The sequence below is a fragment of the Zonotrichia leucophrys genome, chromosome 3 (genome assembly GCF_028769735.1).
Source record: "Zonotrichia leucophrys gambelii isolate GWCS_2022_RI chromosome 3, RI_Zleu_2.0, whole genome shotgun sequence".
In the NCBI taxonomy this organism is placed as follows: Eukaryota; Metazoa; Chordata; class Aves; order Passeriformes; family Passerellidae; genus Zonotrichia; species Zonotrichia leucophrys.
Window position 1 is genome coordinate 38,009,065 of NC_088172.1, and position 19,321 is coordinate 38,028,385.

The 19,321-nt window shown below is 36.0% G+C and overlaps 1 protein-coding gene across 12 annotated transcripts in view; it reads left to right on the forward strand.

Annotated features, from left to right (window-relative positions):
- Positions 1 to 19,321, forward strand: part of ARMC2 (armadillo repeat containing 2) — a 68,983-nt gene that overhangs the window by 23,845 nt on the left and 25,817 nt on the right. For 10 of the 12 annotated variants that reach the window (XR_010439523.1, XR_010439522.1, XM_064707847.1 and 7 more), the window contains 5 exons: positions 2,801 to 2,979; positions 4,253 to 4,355; positions 6,819 to 7,039; positions 11,249 to 11,394; positions 13,565 to 13,664. Coding sequence is in view for 10 of the 12 variants with exons in the window: in XM_064707847.1 (XP_064563917.1) it covers positions 2,801 to 2,979; positions 4,253 to 4,355; positions 6,819 to 7,039; positions 11,249 to 11,394; positions 13,565 to 13,664 (749 nt within the window). In the remaining 2 variants the exon portion in view is untranslated. The remainder of the gene's footprint in view (positions 1 to 2,800; positions 2,980 to 4,252; positions 4,356 to 6,818; positions 7,040 to 11,248; positions 11,395 to 13,564; positions 13,665 to 19,321) is intronic. The other 2 variants (XM_064707851.1, XM_064707853.1) reach the window with 1 other exon arrangement.

Below are 19,321 nucleotides of genomic sequence, written 5' to 3' on the forward strand. Positions count from 1 at the left end.
CTGCTCTGAAAGGGTGTGTTTTCTGTACTGTTTCTTGCAGGAAGCATGGGATTCATTTTTGTTTACTACAAAATAATAACAGTAATTGGAGTATGTGGCCTTTTATGCTTCCATATGTTCAGTTACTTCACAGTGTAAAACTGGCCTGGGCCGTCTAGGTGGCCCTGCTTGAGCACAGGGGATGTACCAGATGACTTTCAGAGGTCATTTCCAACTTCACCCATTCTGTGATCCTGTAAAAAACTCCAGAACTGGTTTAGTGTGAACCTTGTCTGATTAATTACCTTATTTTAGACAGCATAGCTCTGCAAGCTTAGCAGTCAGCGTTGAGCTAATAATTTTTAGAATAAGTACTGCACAATTCACTGCTTTAACCATAGACTGTATTGAAGGTCTCAATCCATTTTAAAAAACTAAGGAAATCTTAATGAAAATTTCCACTTTTGAATAAAGTGTTAGATGTGCCAGAAAAGTAGGTAATGACTCAAAATACTGAAGCAAAATTGAGTAAATTAAGTATAGTTTGAAAGGTTAAACTCTGGAATCCATTTTGCATTGAAAAAGTTGTTCAGTTGCCTTCTCTAGACACTGTATTTATTTGAATGATAAGAATATAGAAAATAGATTTGTTTTTACAAGTAATTCTGTTTTACAGGATCTTTAGGAGTGTTTGTGATAGCATGGTACAGATTAGAACTTTTTTTGCATAGTTTTACAGATGTTCATGAGTATGAAACACCTGTACACTGCTAAGTGATTCCCAATATTTGTAATTGTTTAAAAAAAGACAGGATTCTCATTCCCACGTCTGTCACTGATGTATAGAAAACAGTGATCAGGAAATTTGAAAACAACTATGTAACTTCGCATTTTCCTTGCTTAATGCCAAGATTGTCAAATATCAGCCACTGAGTTAACAGTTTTGCATGGTGAGGTGTTCTTTATTTGTAAGCAAAATAAAATTTAGAGGTAAAATCTAATCATGTCTTTCCCTTGTCATGAATGTAGCTAAGGAAAATCGGTTTTCATGCCCCTTTTCCTCAGTCTTCACTTGATTTGGTTAGTGTATTGGGGTTTTTCTAGCTTTTATAAGAACCTGATTATGGCCTGTTTTATCTAATAATAGATGACATTATCTAATGATACCTTCTCACCAGCTGATTGAATGTAGTACTACATATATATACATTAAGACCTGAGTTTTGCTACTTCTTGAATATTAACACAAATTGTAACTGAATTGCATCATTGCCTCCTGCAACTGTGTGATATATTGCTTTCTTTAGACTGTTTACTGCATAATTCTTATGAATACTAGAATTCCATAATTGAGATGCTTTGAGTGTTTCTGTTGCTAATTTAATATTTTTTAATTTTGTGTACAGTCAATTGCATTGTACCTTTTAGCTAATTCCCTGCACATGAACCTAGGTCACATTTATTTCATATATTAATAGAGAAGCCTTTTTCTTCACCTTCCTGATGCAGAAGTATTTGCAGAAGTCTTTCCATGCAAAAACAAATCTGGAGTTAACCTGGAACTTATTTATTGCCTAAATTCTTCTGAATATGATGTGCTTGAGTTGTTTATAATGTGACAAAAAAAACCCCTTAAAGTCTCTTTTTCTAGAGGAACAAATAATTAATTTTGTTACCTTCTAATACTCAGGAGGTTAAGCTTTAAAATGCCCCATGGGATGAGTGATGAATAATTTTTGTTGTTAATTTTGATGAAATGGAGTGTAAGACCTTTCAGTTTTGGTTCCTTGGCACTCCTGTTTAACAGCTTACTGAAGCAGAGCATTTAGAATCATGCTAAATTTTGTTAAATTTTCTTCATGATGGGAGTAGAAATGGAATAGTCATTGCTGTTCCTTGAGTGTGATGATTGTGACTTGAGAGCTTCCAGGCACTTCTCATCCTGAGAGATCAGTCCTTGAATCTGCCTACAGGGTAGGGGCCTCAGACATGTTTCATCAAAAGTGCTTTGCCTCCTTGAATATGACTTTATTTCAGCTGTGAAGTGCACCCTTATTAAATGCAGAGGTTATACTGCCAGTTCATGTGGATTTACATGGGGCTTTATAAGTCTCACCTTATGGACAAAGGCAAATGTAAGAAAATCTTTTAAAAAATCTAACTGTTCAATTTTAAAAATAGACAAGACTTCTCCTTTTCTCTGTAAACATATTCGTGATTCCATTGTGTTGAGATGCAGTTTTTGCAATTCTGTTTTATTTTTGTATATTTTAAACAGAGTCTCAGGGACTTGAGTGAGGAACTAGATCAGTTTTTTGTCAATAGGACAACATTCCACTCAAATATGTCTTGTACCTCTATATTGAAGAGTTCTAGCAAGTTTTTACATTCACTTTTTTTAATCCCAGCAAGGTTTGACATATAAACTCAGGTATATGGGGAGAAAAATGCTCATTAATGATCCCTTTTACACATCTAATGTTTGGTGGAGTGCTTTAAAGAATGTTCTCAGAGACAGAGTTTCCTGGTAGATATTTGGTCAATCTGATTATTAAGCATCAAAGGTGAGTTTGATTTTAGCTGTAGGTATTATTTTGGCTAAATGATTTCTCAGCTTGAGTCTCCTTTTTTTGACAAAGCAGAATAAAATTATTTCTGGGTATCACATTAGCATGTGAAGACATTTATTTGGTGTCTCATTTTTGTTGTTGTGCAGCCTGTTATTTATTTTGTTCTTCTGTGTCTTCATGTATTGAGATGCTCTGGATAAAGTGGCACTGATAATTAGGTTTTTTTTCTCTCCTTTCCTACACCCTTCAAGGAGAAGACAATATAGAACACCTTTGTCTAGCTTGTACCAAGCTCCATCAGGCATTGGGTGATGGAAATATGCTTGGAAAGAGATTTAAAAGAAGAAACATCCTTCTGAAGACGTTATATAAACTTGTAGACATTGATTCAGATCCACTTTCCCTGAAGCTGGCAAAGATTATTCTGGCTGTAAGTGTTTTGAAATGCTCTTTGGTAAAATGCAAAACTCAAAATCATGAATTACAACTTGCACTTAATTTTTCATTTCATACTTGTAAACTATGTCTAAACTAACTCTTTCCTAAGTAGTTTGCTTCCTCAGGGATACTAGTCTGCTGTCCATCTACATCAGCACTTGTAGCTTATTATCTGTAGAGAAGTTACATCTGGGGGAGGAAGGAGGGGCACAAAATAGAATAGTTGGTGTATGGTGGCAGGAATATTGTATAGGCATGGAAAAGATACAGTGTTCTAAACAGGGGTACATGTGCAGGGAGTTAAAAAACCCAATGATTATAAAATGTACACATGGAAATGAGGCTTTGTTTTTGAAAAATATCTTGATCTTGTTCTGAAAATACCAAAGTGGAGGGGCTTTTTTTGAAGGTGAGTGAATGTAAATAATCTTTTGCATTAATATTTCTGGTTAAAACTCTCAATTAAATGTTGTGCTTCAGAACTTCTTTGTTCTGCAAAGCATGTATGGACAGTCACTGGTGGAAGGATGCCCACTAACATTGTGTTGTAGGCATGTGGGCAATGTGTATGTGTGTTGAGGGAGTCGTGTTCTCCTATAAGGCAGTGTAAGTTATGGTATTGAGAAGATACACTTACATACTCAGATACCACAGAGATGTTAAGTGGTACTTATTAAAAAGAAAGGTTCCTTTACAGACATTTTTCTGTGTAATCTTCCAAAAAGCATGAACCTAGAAGAAATTACCCTTGAAGTGTAGAGAAAAGGAAGAGAGATGTCATCATATTTTTGCCACCCTTCCTTCCCTTTCACAGTCTCTCATCATAAGATCATGTTTTTTGATAGCTGAGAGTAAATTTCATTATGACATGTACTGTTGTACTGGAGGTCTTTGTTGGTAGGGCCATAGATGCCAAACCACTGATTTCCATACAGAATTACTTTGTAAGTGAATTGTAGAAAAAATCCTGCAAGTTATTGATCTACTACCTGTTTATATTAATACATTAAATGTTTAAAACTGTTATTTTAAAGCCAACACAGTTTGCTAAACAGAGTTTAAAATACCTGAGTTTCAGGTTATTTCAATTTCCTTTAATTCTGCATATATCTTCAGTTTGTTTTAATGTATTGTTAGGATTTAAGTCTAAATTAATAGTTGTGTGAGAATACAGGTGTGCCATGGTGTCTGAACTTGTAGAATGTTAGATGTGTTTTTGTATGCAGATCTTAGTTGTGATTTTATGTCTTTCAATTTCTTTGCAGATGAAAGTAGATGGAAAAAATCTTGTTAGTGTTTGCAAGCTAGCATTTAAAATTTGTAGGAATGAAAACAATTATTTCATCATTCAAAATGATACATTGTTGGGTATGTATTCTTTCTCATCTTTAAGTTAGATGTTGAAATTCAACAGTTAACGTTGTTTGTCTTTGAAAAAACATTTTCAGAATTAAAAATTCTGAATAAAGACTAAAAATTGCCTGCCTAGGTCAAACTGATGTTTGGTCTAGTCCAGTATTCTGTGTCTAAGTAGTGATGAGGATGAGGAATGCTGTTTAGGGGGAGCACAGGAGCCTGTGTGTTTTCTGTGATCTGTTTACCCGGCACTACTCCAGCATCCAGAACTTCTCTGTTCTGTTAGGGACATTGGAAGGTGCATCCCTGCCTAATCCCTTTTTAGTTTCTGTGTCTTTTGTTCATTCGTTTGCCTTTTTGGATTTTCTGATTCTGTCTCCCTCTATGATGTCATAGAACAATTTCCAGAAATTCTCTGTGTGCTATTTTAAATCTATACATTTTTCTTTATCCCCCTGCTTGTAGTCTTGCAGGATTTATAAGAGTTTGTACAGTCAGTTTACCTTTCACCTTGAGGATTTTTTAAAAGGCAGTCCTATCACATATCTCTGTCTTCTTCTTTTCAAGATTGAGGCATCTCAGCCTCTTAGCTCTTTGAGCAGATATTGTGTCATTCACTTGTTTTAGAAGTCCTTCTCTGTACCTTCTCAAACTCCAGTGGATCCTTCTTGAGATTTATGGAACAAAACTATCTATAGAATTCAAGCTGTGTCTGCACCAAATTTATAGAAATGAGATAATGCTGACTGTGGTGTTGGCCATCATCAGAGAGGATCTTGAGAATAGTCATTGGTTTTCTTATATTTTTTTGTAGCTGCTGCTTCACATTGAGCCAAAGGTTTTGCAGAGCTGTCAGCAATGGCTCTAAGATCTTTTGTGTTTTTAACAGTGCTTGTGTCATGCACACTCACCCACCCCTTGCAAATATGAGAAATATGAAGAAAGTGAAAGTGTGCAAATGATACTCAGTATTGATTGAAAGTCATTCCTTCCGTTAAAACCTTAGTGTGTTTTATCAATGTAGGCCTTGATCTTGCAAGGAGTTATTGCATCTGTATTGGTTAAGGCATGTATGTGTATTTGCTTAAATAGTTGAGAGTGTTCATGGTCTTAAAGTTTAGCACACAGTTGTTGTCAGAAATGAAGACATGCCTTTCAGGTGGCAAGGAAAGGACTCACAGGAAACAGAACAGGATTGACTTTGGATACAGAAAAGTACAGTTTTGTAGAGATCAGCATCATACACAGCATTTGAACAAGTCACATTTTTCTTATTTCCATCCTCATTCACTTTTCTTTCACTTGCTCATCTTTCCCTGTATTTTAAAAACTAGTGAAGGAAAGAGCATTGGTAGGTTTTGTTTTATTTGGTTATTTGCTCTTTGTGTTTTGGACCAACCTTGTCCCAGAAGTAGACGTGACCCTGGCCTATCATCACAACTGCCCAGATCCCTGTTACAGTCACTGGGTTATAGATTCAATTTTTTTTTTCCTCTTCTGTCCTTGTGAACTGTTTATGTGCAGTACAGCAGGTCCAGTAGAAGAAATAAATTAATCCTTCATCCCAGAATAGACAGCTACTGTTCAAGACCTTGTTTGATACTGTGCAGAGCAGGAACCTGAAACTGAGTTCTCACATTGCCACAACCCAAGTGATGTAATTGGTGAGGGTGGGAGTTTGGACAAGAACCTAGAGTGTGTACTTCATTCATATATATATGTATATATATATATATATACATACATATATACACAAACACACCATTTCCTACAACTTCAGTTTAATGATATAGGAAAATGTTTTTATTCAACTGGAACCAAATAGGAAGCAGAAATAAATAAATAAATATCTCTTTGAATCAGTTATTAGAAGTTTAAAAGTATAATGTTGGTTAGGATTACTCATTTGTTTAAGATACCCACTAAATTCAGAATGTCTCAATTTGATTGCAAAAGATACCTTGGCCATGTGTTGACTGTAAATTTGAGCATTTCAGATGTCTGACAGTGGTTGCACAAAACAAAACTTCTATGTCAACTTTACCTACATAAAAAGTAAATCTAAAAAGACTATGAACAGATTTCAAATGTGAGAGTTGAATTGTGCCTTTTAGTGCTCCGTTTGAGATGCTTTAAGACATTTGATTTTTAATGAAGTAGTGGGAAGTACACAAAATTCCAGGCACACACAATCACTTTTGCAAATCTTGACTGAGAATTTCAATGATTCCTGCTATGTGTTTACAGCTTACATTGGTTCTTGAAGTCTAGGAGAACAAAAGTCGGGCCCATTCCCTCATTCATCAATAATTGTTTCTTGGTTTCAGTCCAAATATCCAATTTTTCTAGCCCACTTATTAGAAATGTAAGAGTTCAGTCTGAGGGTGTTTTCCAGTTGCTAATCTCTTTAATGACTTGATTGTATCAAATATAAATTTTACTATTAGACTTTCTGAATGATGATTTTCCTTTTAGATTATTTGTTGCAGGTTCTGTGGAATGAAGATCTACAAAAAAACCATGAAGCTCTTATCTATTGCATGGCAGCTCTAAAAGTCATGTCTGAAAAGGAAGCACTCCGTTTAAAAATGGTCAGCAAAGGAGCTATTGAAATGTTTCTGGAATTAATGAAGCAGATTAATAACATAAAAGAACATGACACATATTTCTCCAAGCTGGGCCTCTTATTAGTCCAGGTTAGCATTTACTTTTATTTCTAAAAGTATGTACTTCAGGGACAAATTAAAAATTTAATTAGAGGAGATAAGCTAACCCTGTGTGCTACTGACAGAGTTGTACTTATATTTCAATGGACTTATTTTTAAGAAGTTAAATGAAGTTGTTCAGGACCTAATGTAATTACCACAGATGTTTGTGTGTAATCAGTTTTAAAGGCTTTACAAATTCTGAAGTTAATAGAAATATTTTTATAAATATTTTTGTACCTAATAAACCAGTTTCTCATTACTGCTTTATTGTGCTGACAATATTCTGGATACTGTAGTAAACAGATAAAAATATATTCTCTATCTAAATTCTTGAAACTGAAATAATAAATACAAGCTGGTTCTGCAATACTCTAGGAGATTACAAAAATCTTTTTTATTACAAAAACAACTCATTTTATTACAAGAATAATGCATTTTAAAAATGTGTAGGGAAATACAGCTGTGTTTCTTTGACAAAATGTTTTTGAAGAACTGTAATATAAGGAAAAAGTCGTTGCAAAACCAAACACTTTTTGAATCTTTTGAAGGCAGCAGGCTCAAAACTATTTTCAAATACAAAGCACCTTGATAAATGGTGGCTATGAAAACTAATCCTTGTCCCTAAAACTTTTTAAACCCATGTATTTTAGAAACACTGTGGGATGGATATTGTATATACCAAGGATTTGCCCGGTAGATTCCAGGCATTTGTTTGGAAGTTACTGACATAATGTTTAGCAAGTGGTTGAATTGTGAACTTTCAGGTACTTTATAGGAAAATACATTGGATAATTTTCTGAGGTAGCTTTTGCACTGGGTTTGTCAGCTAATTATGCCAAATTTCTTTAATTCACTACTTAATTATAAGCACAAGATTTTATACTTCTTGAAATTATATGAGAAAACAGATAGCCTACATCATCACATTACTATTGGTGATTTTGGTCTGATTTTTAAAATCTTAGTAATAAAACTAATCAGTTTATTTCCAGGATTTTGACTATCTGCCTGATATTCCTTACAACTTTGCAGGAATGTTTTTCTTCCATTATTTGCCTGGAATAAATCTAGGGTTTTTTTAATCAAGGGTTTAGTTTGCAAATATCTAAAAAGAAAGTGTTGTATTTTATGCTTTCTTTAAAAAATCCCTCATATCTCTGCTTTTTTCAGTACAAATGGAAGTATAGCAAAACTCCTTTTGTACTGTTTGAATAGACTGGCTGTTTCTAAGAAGTTCTTGAGTGTTTTGTGGAGAGGTCAGTACTGACAGCTGTCTCTTATTGAGATTGCTCTTTCACTTGTTTGTGTTCTCTTCTATAATAGTACAGATACTTCGGTTTTCTTCCTCTTGGGAGAAAAGTAGTGATTCCTACTTCTATGGAATTCCTGTGTGACTTTCTCATATTGGTTCCTTCAACAAATCCACTACTTCCTTCATGTGAGTTAATTGATCAGTTCATCACAGACAGATGAACGAGCAGTTCTGTTTTAGGGATGGTTGAAGAAAGTTTCTTCTGTGATCCATGTCTTCAGAATAAAGTTTTCATAGCATACTGCGTCTTGTAGCAACAGATCAAATAGGTGATGTACAGAAAGAATGCCTTCAGTGATAGAAAGCAAACTATATTGGAGGAGAAAAACACTTTAAATAGTCACAGTGGTCTCTGAAGGAAGCTCTGCTATCTCTTAACCTTGGTAACTGAAGTATCCCATTTACTTGGGACCAGCTCTTCATTCTTTATAATTGCACAATCACCAGATGGCAGTGTTATACATAATCTTGCTAGATCCTTTTTGTGGGAATAAAGTCCCTATCTGGTTTCTTCGTTCTTCCACTATGCTTTTTTTGTAGAAGTCATACAATACCAGAATAAAAATGTTAGTATTATTTTTTTTCCCTTAATAGAGGGCATGAAATCAGGGTCAACTTTGATTAATTTTATGTTGCTTAACCTAAAAGTCTGTTAATATTTATACAAAATACAGTAATGCTTACTCAAAACCCAAGATTTTTAAAGAGTCACTGTCAAGACTTAATAAGTATTCCCAGTTCCTTAACTGAAAATCACTTAAATGTCTTCTTCTTTAAAAATAGCATTTGTCAGCAGTTAAATTTTCTGTTTGGGTGAATTTGATCTTTCATATGGCAACATAAGGTTTAGGACTGGTGGGGGTTGCTAAAGATATTTGTTATGCATTTCTCCCTGAAACATGGGGTCTGCTTGAAGCAATCACAGGATCTCTAGAATTCAGCTGCTGTCTGGCTAGCTTCTATTATTTTTCAAACTCTTTGAGTTTCAGTTGCGCATTAACTGTGTTTTATGGATATATACTTCTGTGAAGTGCTGAATGCTGTTTTCTTGCACATTTAAGTGTATATGTTATTTTGCATTGCTTTTCCTTTCCAATCTGTCTTTGTCTGAAGGTTGCTCTTGATAGAATTTACTACTTGAGGATTTTGAACCATCTAACTGTATCAAGCATTGAAAAATCTTACTCTCTTTTTGGAGACCTCTGTACCATCATCTATTGAATTTTTTCCTCATTATCCAATATGTAAGTCTCTTTGCTGCAGTGAAAGCTCTTGTCTGCATTTGAACAACACTTTTAATATGTGGCGTATCCTTAATTTCCTTTATTGTGTCAATTGAAGCTTAGCCAGAATTCAAAAAATATCATCCTAGGCTGATTGTGAACATCTTGTATGTAAGCACTTAATGGAGTCACCTGTCTCTATTCCATGTGACAAGACTTTTTCTAACACAACTTTTGAAAAGTAAAGTATTTGATCAGAATATATTTATTAAAATGTATCTCCAGTATTGTGTTGATTTTTGAAGCATCATGACATGAGAAGGAATATGCATCTGGAAATTTCTTTTGCAGTTGTTGAGTTAAAATAATAAAAAGTCCCAGGTGTCTTCTTAAAATATGAGTGATATGAAGCAAATGGCTTCTGTAGGTTCAGATTCTCTGTATTATGAATACAGTATAAATTGCATTTTTAGTGCTGAAGTTAAATCCATTCACTTACTGCATGACCACATATTTTTTTCCCTCTATGCCTTGCTTCTCCATTTTGACATGTTGCACCTCCAGTTTCTCCATTACGGAGCATCATGGGGTTGCTGAAGATTTGTTCTCTGCTGTCAGATTTGTTGAAGTAGGACAGCAAATTTGGAAGCTGCTGGAGAATGGACAGAATATGCCTAGAGTCCTATGTGCAGAAGCTGAAACACAACATCTTAACCTGCTCTTTGTCAAGAGTTTTTCTTTAAAATTAGCAATTACATATCATTGGATAAGCAATCCAATTTAGTGATAAATTGCTTAATTTCCAGAGTTTTTTGTGATAAGAAACAATTTGAACAGATAGTTTTTGTGCCTTATCAAACTCCATTCAAAACCAAATTGAAGTTAATAACTTCACTCTGAATAAGAAAACTTTGAAGAATTCCCATATCCGCATAAGATTGAATGACTTCATATTCATTTTGTAGTAAATTCTGGATTAGATCAAAATTAACTTAAATGTCATGGCCTGTCTGACCTTGTCATTTGAATACTCTTGCCTTGGAAGAGAATCAAAATATTTCAAAATATGCAGTAGGTGATGCGTTTGTTCATCTACCGGAGTTAGATTATGCTTTAAGCTCCTTGAAATAGAACAGTATCATCTGAAAATATTTTGGTTTCTTCAAATAGACCTGGGCACTTAAGCTTTTCTTTTAAATTTTGTTCATACAGTGGATTTCTTTTATCATGATTAACTTTTAATTTTTAATTGGATAAATCTGATTGTGTGTTTGCCGTTTGCAGTTATCATCGAAGCATATATTATATTTTCAAGATTTAAATATAAAGATTTATTGAAGAATTATGCAAAAAATTACTTTAACCATACACAGGGTTTCACCTAATTCCCTTGGTACATGGCTGTATACATGCAAGATCTTAAAGCATGAAAGATCTTGTGTCCCTCATAGAAGGAGGTGACATGCAGGCAAGGACCAGTGTCAGTCTTACATTTTCAGTTATCCCAGACACACCATCTTGCTGCCTGCACGTTTCCTGTGTTATTTATTGTTATGCCTAGCTGCAGAATGCTAAGGGGCGCGCAGCCTGCCATAGGTGCTGTAGATGAGATGAGATCTGTGCTGTGCCCGTGGTTAATGAGTGTCCCACCCCCGTGTGCAGCTGACGGCCACTCTGCGCATCCTGGCCAGCTGCGCCCAGGCGCGCCGCCAGCTCAGCCCCAGCGCTGCCGTCCCCCAGCTCTGCGTGGCGCTGGAGCAGCGCAGCGGCGACAAGGACCTGTGCATCTGGATTGTCAGCGTCCTCAGGTACGTGGGAACACAGCTCGGTGCGCTGGCACGTCCCCCTCCCTCCAAGGAGGCAGGACCAAGCGCTGACATTGGAAGATTTATGTTGAACTCTTTTAATGACAATATCTTTTAATGATATTGTATGTTAATTGTGTCTCTATTAATGCTTACAGAATTGTGTAATTGTAGCCGTACAGACTTGGATTCATCATCCCCATGAAAAAATATTTTGTTGTATTGTGTCATTGTTTGATCCCACTGATTTTGATTGAGTTTTTTAAAGTGACGTTTCTTGTATTTTAAAGCTGTATAAATTATTAGGTATTTATTAATCCTGGTTTAGGCCACTTTCTCTTTTAATGAGAGATATTACACAAGGAACTGTGTATTGTGAAATAAAATACACAAGAGGGAAAATGTGACCAGTATTCATTGTTTTGAGCAATTACAGAGTGTTTGAGGAGATTAATCCCTGGGATCAGGGCTTGAGTGTGCAGATGGAAGTGCTGAAAGAATCTCAGTTTTATGAGCAGCCAACGGCTGCTTCCCGAGTTGTGCTTTTTAGAGGGAGATCAGTGTGAGTTAGTCAGCACAAAGATCATTTTGTAGTCTGAATAGTTTCTCAGTCAAAAGTCTTCAGTTACCAAGCATCAGCTTGCAGTATTCAGTGCTAGATGGGCTTGCAAACAATGTAAGGATTTGGAAGAAGTTGTGAAATCAGCTGTTGGTAATTTCAGGAATAATGGGATTATAAGTGCAATTTATGAATTATGTGCTGGATGAATTATTTGCCATTGCTGCTTTGTTACTGCATTGAGTCATGTTGCCTGTGGCTTTATGTTCAATGAGATTTTATTACAGATTTCTCCTCCTGTTCCGATGCTCCAAATTATGTATCACCTTCTCCTCTCTGGATGAGGTTGAGTTGTGCTTTGAACAGTGACAACATAAGGGGCTGGCACTCCTTCTTCCCCACAGCTGAAACCAGGCAAATCTGCTCCTTTGCTGTTTGTGCTATCTGTAAAGCATGTGAATGGCTTCCCCAGTTCCATGCTGCCTTGTTCACATCTGTCTCTAGTTTTGTTCCTAAAATCGAGGTCTTGCAGTGATTATAGCACTTTGAGCATATTTAGTTCTTCTGAGGAGGGAGCATTTCTTTTACTTGGAAAATGCCATGAAAAGTGGGATAATGAGTTTGTAATAAGGTGTAATTGATACTTACACTGTAATTCTGATAAGGACATTTACTTGGTATAGAATTCAATATGGAGAAAAAATAACTTACCTTACTTAAAATGTCCTGCTGCTTCAATTTTTTTCCTCAAGATTAGAACTACATGATCCAAGAATACAAATTAGCCATAGAAACCAATTTCATTAGCTTCCTGGAAATTGCAGTCACAAGAAAAAAAAAAAAAATAAATATATATATATATATACACTATGCAGGAAAGAGTTCAGATTTTAATTTTTTTTTTTGTCTTCTAGTAATACAGAATGATTAATGTCTCAATCAACTTTAGGCAACTTCTTCATAGAGAATGTGTTCAATCTATTCAGATTATTTATTCAATAAGACTGTAAATCTTCCTGTAATAAGTTGTAATTGAACATCAACACAGATCTTTTGTGGTTTTGACTACATAAGAAGTAAGATGTTATCCTAGCTTGTTCTGTTATTGCATTTTTATGGTGTAACCAAAGCATGTCCAGTTCCCTGTTGTGGCAAGGGGCAAGGTGAGCAGTGTAGGACTGGAGCAGCTGTTAGGAAATGTGCAGAGATAAGTCCTGCCTGCAAGGAGGCACAGTCTCTGTATTTGCTGGTGACAGATGTGTCTCTTAGCGCTGTTGCTGGGCTCTGCTAGATGTGCACTAGGAAAGGACCCATCATCTTGAAATTCCAATTCTCCCCTTTAGCTCTGAGAAGTGCTGGTGTTAGCATACTGTGCCCATATGGCAAGCAGGTTGGGAAGATCCTTATGTTTGCTTCTTCCAGTAATGCACTGTGCCAAGGATAGCTAGGCTTCTGTTGTGCTCTTATATAACTGCACATGCCTCTGCTAGAAGTCAGAGTATTGGCATTCACTTCATTTGTTGGAAAATACAGCTCTGAGAATCAAAAGTGACTTTCTAAAAAATGTTTTGGGGAAAAAAGTACTTTTGTTCATTTATTTTTTTTTCTTTACAGCAAACTTTCTACCTACAATGACTTCTGTGCAGCTTTAGCAGACTGCTCCAGATGTTACATTGTATTTTTAGCCCTGCTAAACAAATACCAGAAGCAGCAGGTCAGTTTTTCATCTCTTGATTTTTATATATTAATCCTCTGATGTGTCTATGTATTATTGTGTATAAGCTTGTTTGCAGTGTCCTACTTTTATGCATTTACCAAATAAAAATTTTAAATGGTTGAGAGCATTTCCAAATAGTAAATAATTGTAATGAAATAATTTAGATTAGAAATTCAAAGCAATACAGTGGACAGTTGATTAACTTGTCTATTCATGTGTAAAAACAGTCATTTGAGTACCTAATTTTTTTTCCTAGTTTTAAGAAATATTTTTTAAAGCAAAAATCTATTTGAATATTTAATTGTTGGAAATTGCTGGGCTTCCTCCTGTCCTCCTCAGCTGCAAAAGAAGTGTGACTTTTCTAGAGCTAAGCAATGTGAAAGCAGAGGAAAATATATTCCTTGCTGTCATGTAAAAAGGGGAGATTTACTCAACCCCTTTGTGTTTAATTAGTCTGTCAGAGCCCCAGGAAAGCCATGACCCTTGTGCCCAACCAATCTATCAGTGTCCCATTATGGGACCCTTCACTAAGCAGTCCCACTGGATCTGTTCCACTCATTTATTCAGTGTCACACACCTAGCAGAGGAACCTCCTCCTCCTTTACCCACTCTGGGCAGAGGGCAGTGCCCTTGGAGGACTGCATTAACAGTTTGCAGACTGACACTCTTCATTAATAGAATTGTGAAAGGTTAAGGTTTGAGACTTGCCAGTGATAGTAGCAGACTGCAAAAAACATATTCAAATCAATATACTAATTTAAAGCAATGTACTAACAAGCTCTATATAATAATAATAATAATAATAATAATAATAATAATAATAATAATAATAATAATACTGGTCTGACACAATCATTCAGCATTGTAGAGATTACATTTCTTACACAGTATGCGTCCCTATGACAGAGAAGACAGATTCAGCTTGTCGACTAATCCCAGAAGTTACAGTGGAGTCTTCCCCCATTTCTGTCCATTCTTAACTCATTTTTATACTATTTCTTTATGTTTAGGTGGAACTTGAGTGGCTTTGGTCATACCTCTTAGTCTGTGAGAGGTGGTTGTACTGGGGGTTGGATATCTCAGGATAGTACCCGAGATAACCTTGCGATGGGGACATGCGTTAGTCCAAGCAGAATGATTTCACAACAGTTGCTGATTCAAGAGCAGGACATTTTCCTTTATCTCTCTTGGTTTTCAGCTGCTATGGGGCTTATCAACTAGAAGGTACCACTGAGTTCCCTCCTCTGCAAGGGTTTCAACACAGTGCCTGGCCATGATGTCTCCACTCTGCTCCACCCTCCGTTGGGTCCCCCTTAGTGTGTGGGAGGTCAGATATGCTGACCATGTTTCATCCAGGGAGTACAACTGTGTTTTTCCCTGTCATTTCCATACCATTATCTTTTTAACTGTAGTCATCTTCCCATACTCTCTAACTACATAAGATATCAAAATGTATCTCTCCTTTACCAGAGAAAACCACATGCCTGGAATACTGCATTTGGGATGTTCATGTAAAAATAAATGTTTAGACTTTGTCAAAATGCCTTGTATCATGAAGTAAAATTCTGAGTATAGTTGCTGCCAACTTTATTAGAACTCCAAGGGTGTTGCTGTATTGTCCTGCTGTATCACAGTGATCTTTCTTACATTTACTGAAGATAAAACTCAGAGCTCGGTGCAGGATCCCAATCTTACAGATTGATGCATTGGTAAGAGTGGAGTGCCCTGTGTAGGGCAAATTACTCAGCCCTATTGCCAGGTAAGTTTTAAGAAGAAAATAATTTTTATCTGAAGCATAGATGTTCAAATGTGGAACAAGGCTTCAAAACAGAGATTTTAATAATATTAAATTACATTAAGATCCATCTTAAAAGTAAGGAACTTTCTTGGCTGGTCAGCATCTAAACTAGTTTGAGATAATTTAGTTATCCTGTTCAGTTTATCCCAGGGTTAGTAATTCTTGGGGATTTATTGGAAGGAGGTCTTTTGGGTTGCTATCATTGAAGGGAGTTAATGAAGGTACCTGGATTGGCTATACTGAACAATATTCTTTCTCTTGCCAAACACAAAAATAATTTGTTCCTTTCCTGTTTACCAGCATCCCTGTTTTCTATGATAATGCACATGGAAGAGGAACAAAGATTAAGTTGTTTCTCTTCTAAATATCTGCTGTAGCATATCTGATAATTTCTAGGTTCAGACTGCTCTTGCATAGCTTAGTCTTCAGAGACACTTTAGTAAAATGCTATGTAAATGCTATGTAAATAACATGAAAAATGTCAAAGGCATTATATTTTCCTAGATTTATAGTTGTTCTTCCTTGTGACCATTGAATTAAAACTCAACAAATTATGGAACCGAGATTAAGGATCTTTAATTAAGTAAAGCCTTTCTCCTAAACTTAATCTGTCATGTTAAGGGTAGCTTTTCTAGGTTCCTGAGATAATGGCTTTGTGTCATAATGAATTGTAGGTTCATATCTACCTCAAATTGTTATTATTTAGTATTCATAATTTAGCTTCTCTTTTGGCTATTATGTGTTCCTAAAATACATCTTTCTTCACAAGGTTAGCTCTGCATTTTGTGTTAAATTGTCAGTTGTTTTATCAAAATACAAATGAGTAAAGAAGTAGCTTGTGTATTAGAAAAAACCTTAGCTATTACATTGTGTTGATTATATATGCAATGTCTTCAGAATAATTGTCTTACTGCAGTTTTGAAACAAGCATGCAATTGTCAGTTGTCAAGCTTAGTGAAGCCCTGCAGAAACAAAAAGAACATAGATAATGTAATGCACCACTTTTTCTGTAGTATGTAATAAACACTTGAGCTGTGTGGAGTGCAAATGTTTTTCCTGAGGTGTAGTTGGCACTGCTAATCTTTTTTTTTTTAATGTTGACAACTAATGAGTTACAGTATGAGCTGGTGTGTGTTGAAAATAAATGAATTAACAACAGTGTGAGTAAAATTGTCTACTGTGGGAAGAATCAAAGAGAAGGAAAAATCATCATTATAAAAGCATTAAAAATCTTCAGGACTAATAAGTGATATGTGAGAAAAGGAAGTGTGTGTGTGTGTGTGTGTGTGTGTGTGTTTCTGAGTTTTCAGGTTGCAGATTTTGTGGGATCAGGCTTTTTAGTGGCAGTCATAGCAGTAAGAAACACAGGGGAAGAAATAGAGGAAAACTGGCATTCAGACTTTCTCAAGGGCTGTCATAATTGTGACTTTAAAGCTAATAATTAAGTACTGTGAAAGTAAAAATGGGAGCACTGGAAATAGGCTTAGTGACTTGCACCCACACCGCACACTGAATTCCACAGTTGCAACCCAAATAGTCTCTGTTCTTTGCTCCACACTGCAGTTGTAACTGTTTTCCCTTTTTTTCTCAGCTCATTTTCTCTCTTGGGTGAAGGAGTCAGAAGAAATGGAAGGGTAATGATTCAACTCTATGAGGCAGACTTTTGGGGAAATTGAGTTGGCAAGACTTGGTACCATGTGTCGCAGTCTTAGGTGGGGAATACAGAAGACTGGAAAAGCTGAATCTTCAGGGCAGGACTGGGGAAGTCAATTGGGATTTTACACACATCTGAAGTATGCATTCATGGTTGGCTTTGGATCTTACTTGTGTGGAGTAACAAAAAAAATCCTTGGTGGTTGCTACATGCTGTCAAAACTGTCAGAAGTGTTTGTGTAATTTCTTTGTCTCACAGGATAAGCTTTGAATGATTCTGCTTCTAGTCAGCATTGTAGACTTTTGCCCATCTCAAGAAATCTTCTAGCAGGGTTCTGTTCCACTTCCCCACATCATTATCATCTCTAAGCTTTCCAGATAAACTGCATCAAGAGTGACTTTCTCAGGCTGTGGTTAATGTCACAAGTCACAAGCAGGCCGTGCTTTTGGGACAGAGACATTGCCTAATCGGACGGTAGCTTCTGTCAATAAGTCAGGCACTACCTGAGCTTAGGTGGCATTTTGGGGCCCTGCCAGCTTCTGTGTCATGTTTTATCAGTTAGGAGTCTGTTTTCAATCCTAAGAGCACAAACACAGGGTGTGATACTAAAATTTGTATAGGAGCAATCTTATGCCTCTTGTATAGAAAGATCCCCTTACACCTTGGTGTTCCTTATTTTGAAATTGGGAAGTATTTTTTTAAGAATCTGACATCACTGGATGCAGTAATTGCCTATTCAGCAAAATGATAATTACATTGGATCACATGAGCAGTTCATCCAGTCTGCTCTTGATACTCAGCAATGGTGAGATTCAGATGTCTGGAGAACAGTAAAAATGGAGCAGGCTTGTATGATACTTCTGTGTGTACTTACCAAACCCCCAACTCTTTCCAGTTTGGAAACACCCTCAGCCAGCTGTGTATGAAATAAACCTCAACTGACTTCTTTTCTATGAAATTCTACAGTTTCTCTTCTACCCCATATAAACTTTTAATGTCTTACAGATCTATTGATGAGGAGTTGTATAGCAAACAATTCCTTTTGCCTGTTTTGAATTTTGCCTTTACTATCTTTATTTGATGCCTTCTGGTTATTGTATTGCAAATGTGGTGAAGCCCACTGTTCATTTCACACCTCCCTTGATTTTCTAAGTGTTTATCCTACTCTCTTCAAGTTACCTCTTTTCCATGCTGAGGAGTCCTTGCTTACATTGCCCTTTCTGATAGAGAGACTGTTCCATGCCATGGTGTATCCACGTTGCTTTTCTCATAACATTTTCCAATCCTGATTCCTGTCTCTTTTTTTTGAAAGGAGGAAACCAGAACACAGCACTTAAGATGTGGCTATATCGTAGATATATGTGCCTGCATTAATTTATTTCCCAAGAATTCCCAATACTTTATTTGCTTTCTTGATCTGTGGTCATTAAACTCTGTCATTAACTCTGAGATTGCTCTGTAGGTAGATATGGTTGGTTTAAAAGCTGTAATTTTATACAGAAAGATATGTTTGCCTTGTTCTTTTCCATAGATCCTTTAATGTGTAAATTAATGCATTTAAATTTCATCTGCCATTTTATTACCAACTGACTACAATTCTTTTTCAGCTTTTCAGTCAACCTTCATCTTATGTACTTTGAATATCATGGTGAAATCAGTACATTCTTCCTTATCACTGTTGCTGCCCATTTTCTGTGTTTATGGACAAACTGAATACAACAGATCCCAGCACAAAACCTTGGGAATTCCACTGGTCATCTTCCACCATTGCAGAAACTGCTGATTTACTCTGTTTTACATCCTCTAATCATTTATCTATACCAGGAACTTCTCCCTTACAGCATGACTCCTTAGTTTCACTAGGATTTTTGTGAGTGACTTTGTTAAAAGTCTCCTGGAAAGTCACATGGGTGATATCAAATGGGTCTTTTTTATGCATGTTTGTTAATCCCTTCAAAGAACTCTGTAAATGCATAAGTAAGAAATTAGAAGTCTTAAAGCTGATTGTGTCCACTCGTTTTTTCGTTCTTTTTTTTTTTTTTTAATGGTCTCTTCTAATTTATCTGGTCCAGACACCAGACTTTATTCTCACTTGGAATCTTTTCATGTTTGTTACAGTTATAGGAGGTTGCATAGTGCTGTTAGTAATTAAGCTATTTAATTAATTAGTTCTTTTAGAACTGTTGGATAATTATCCAGTCT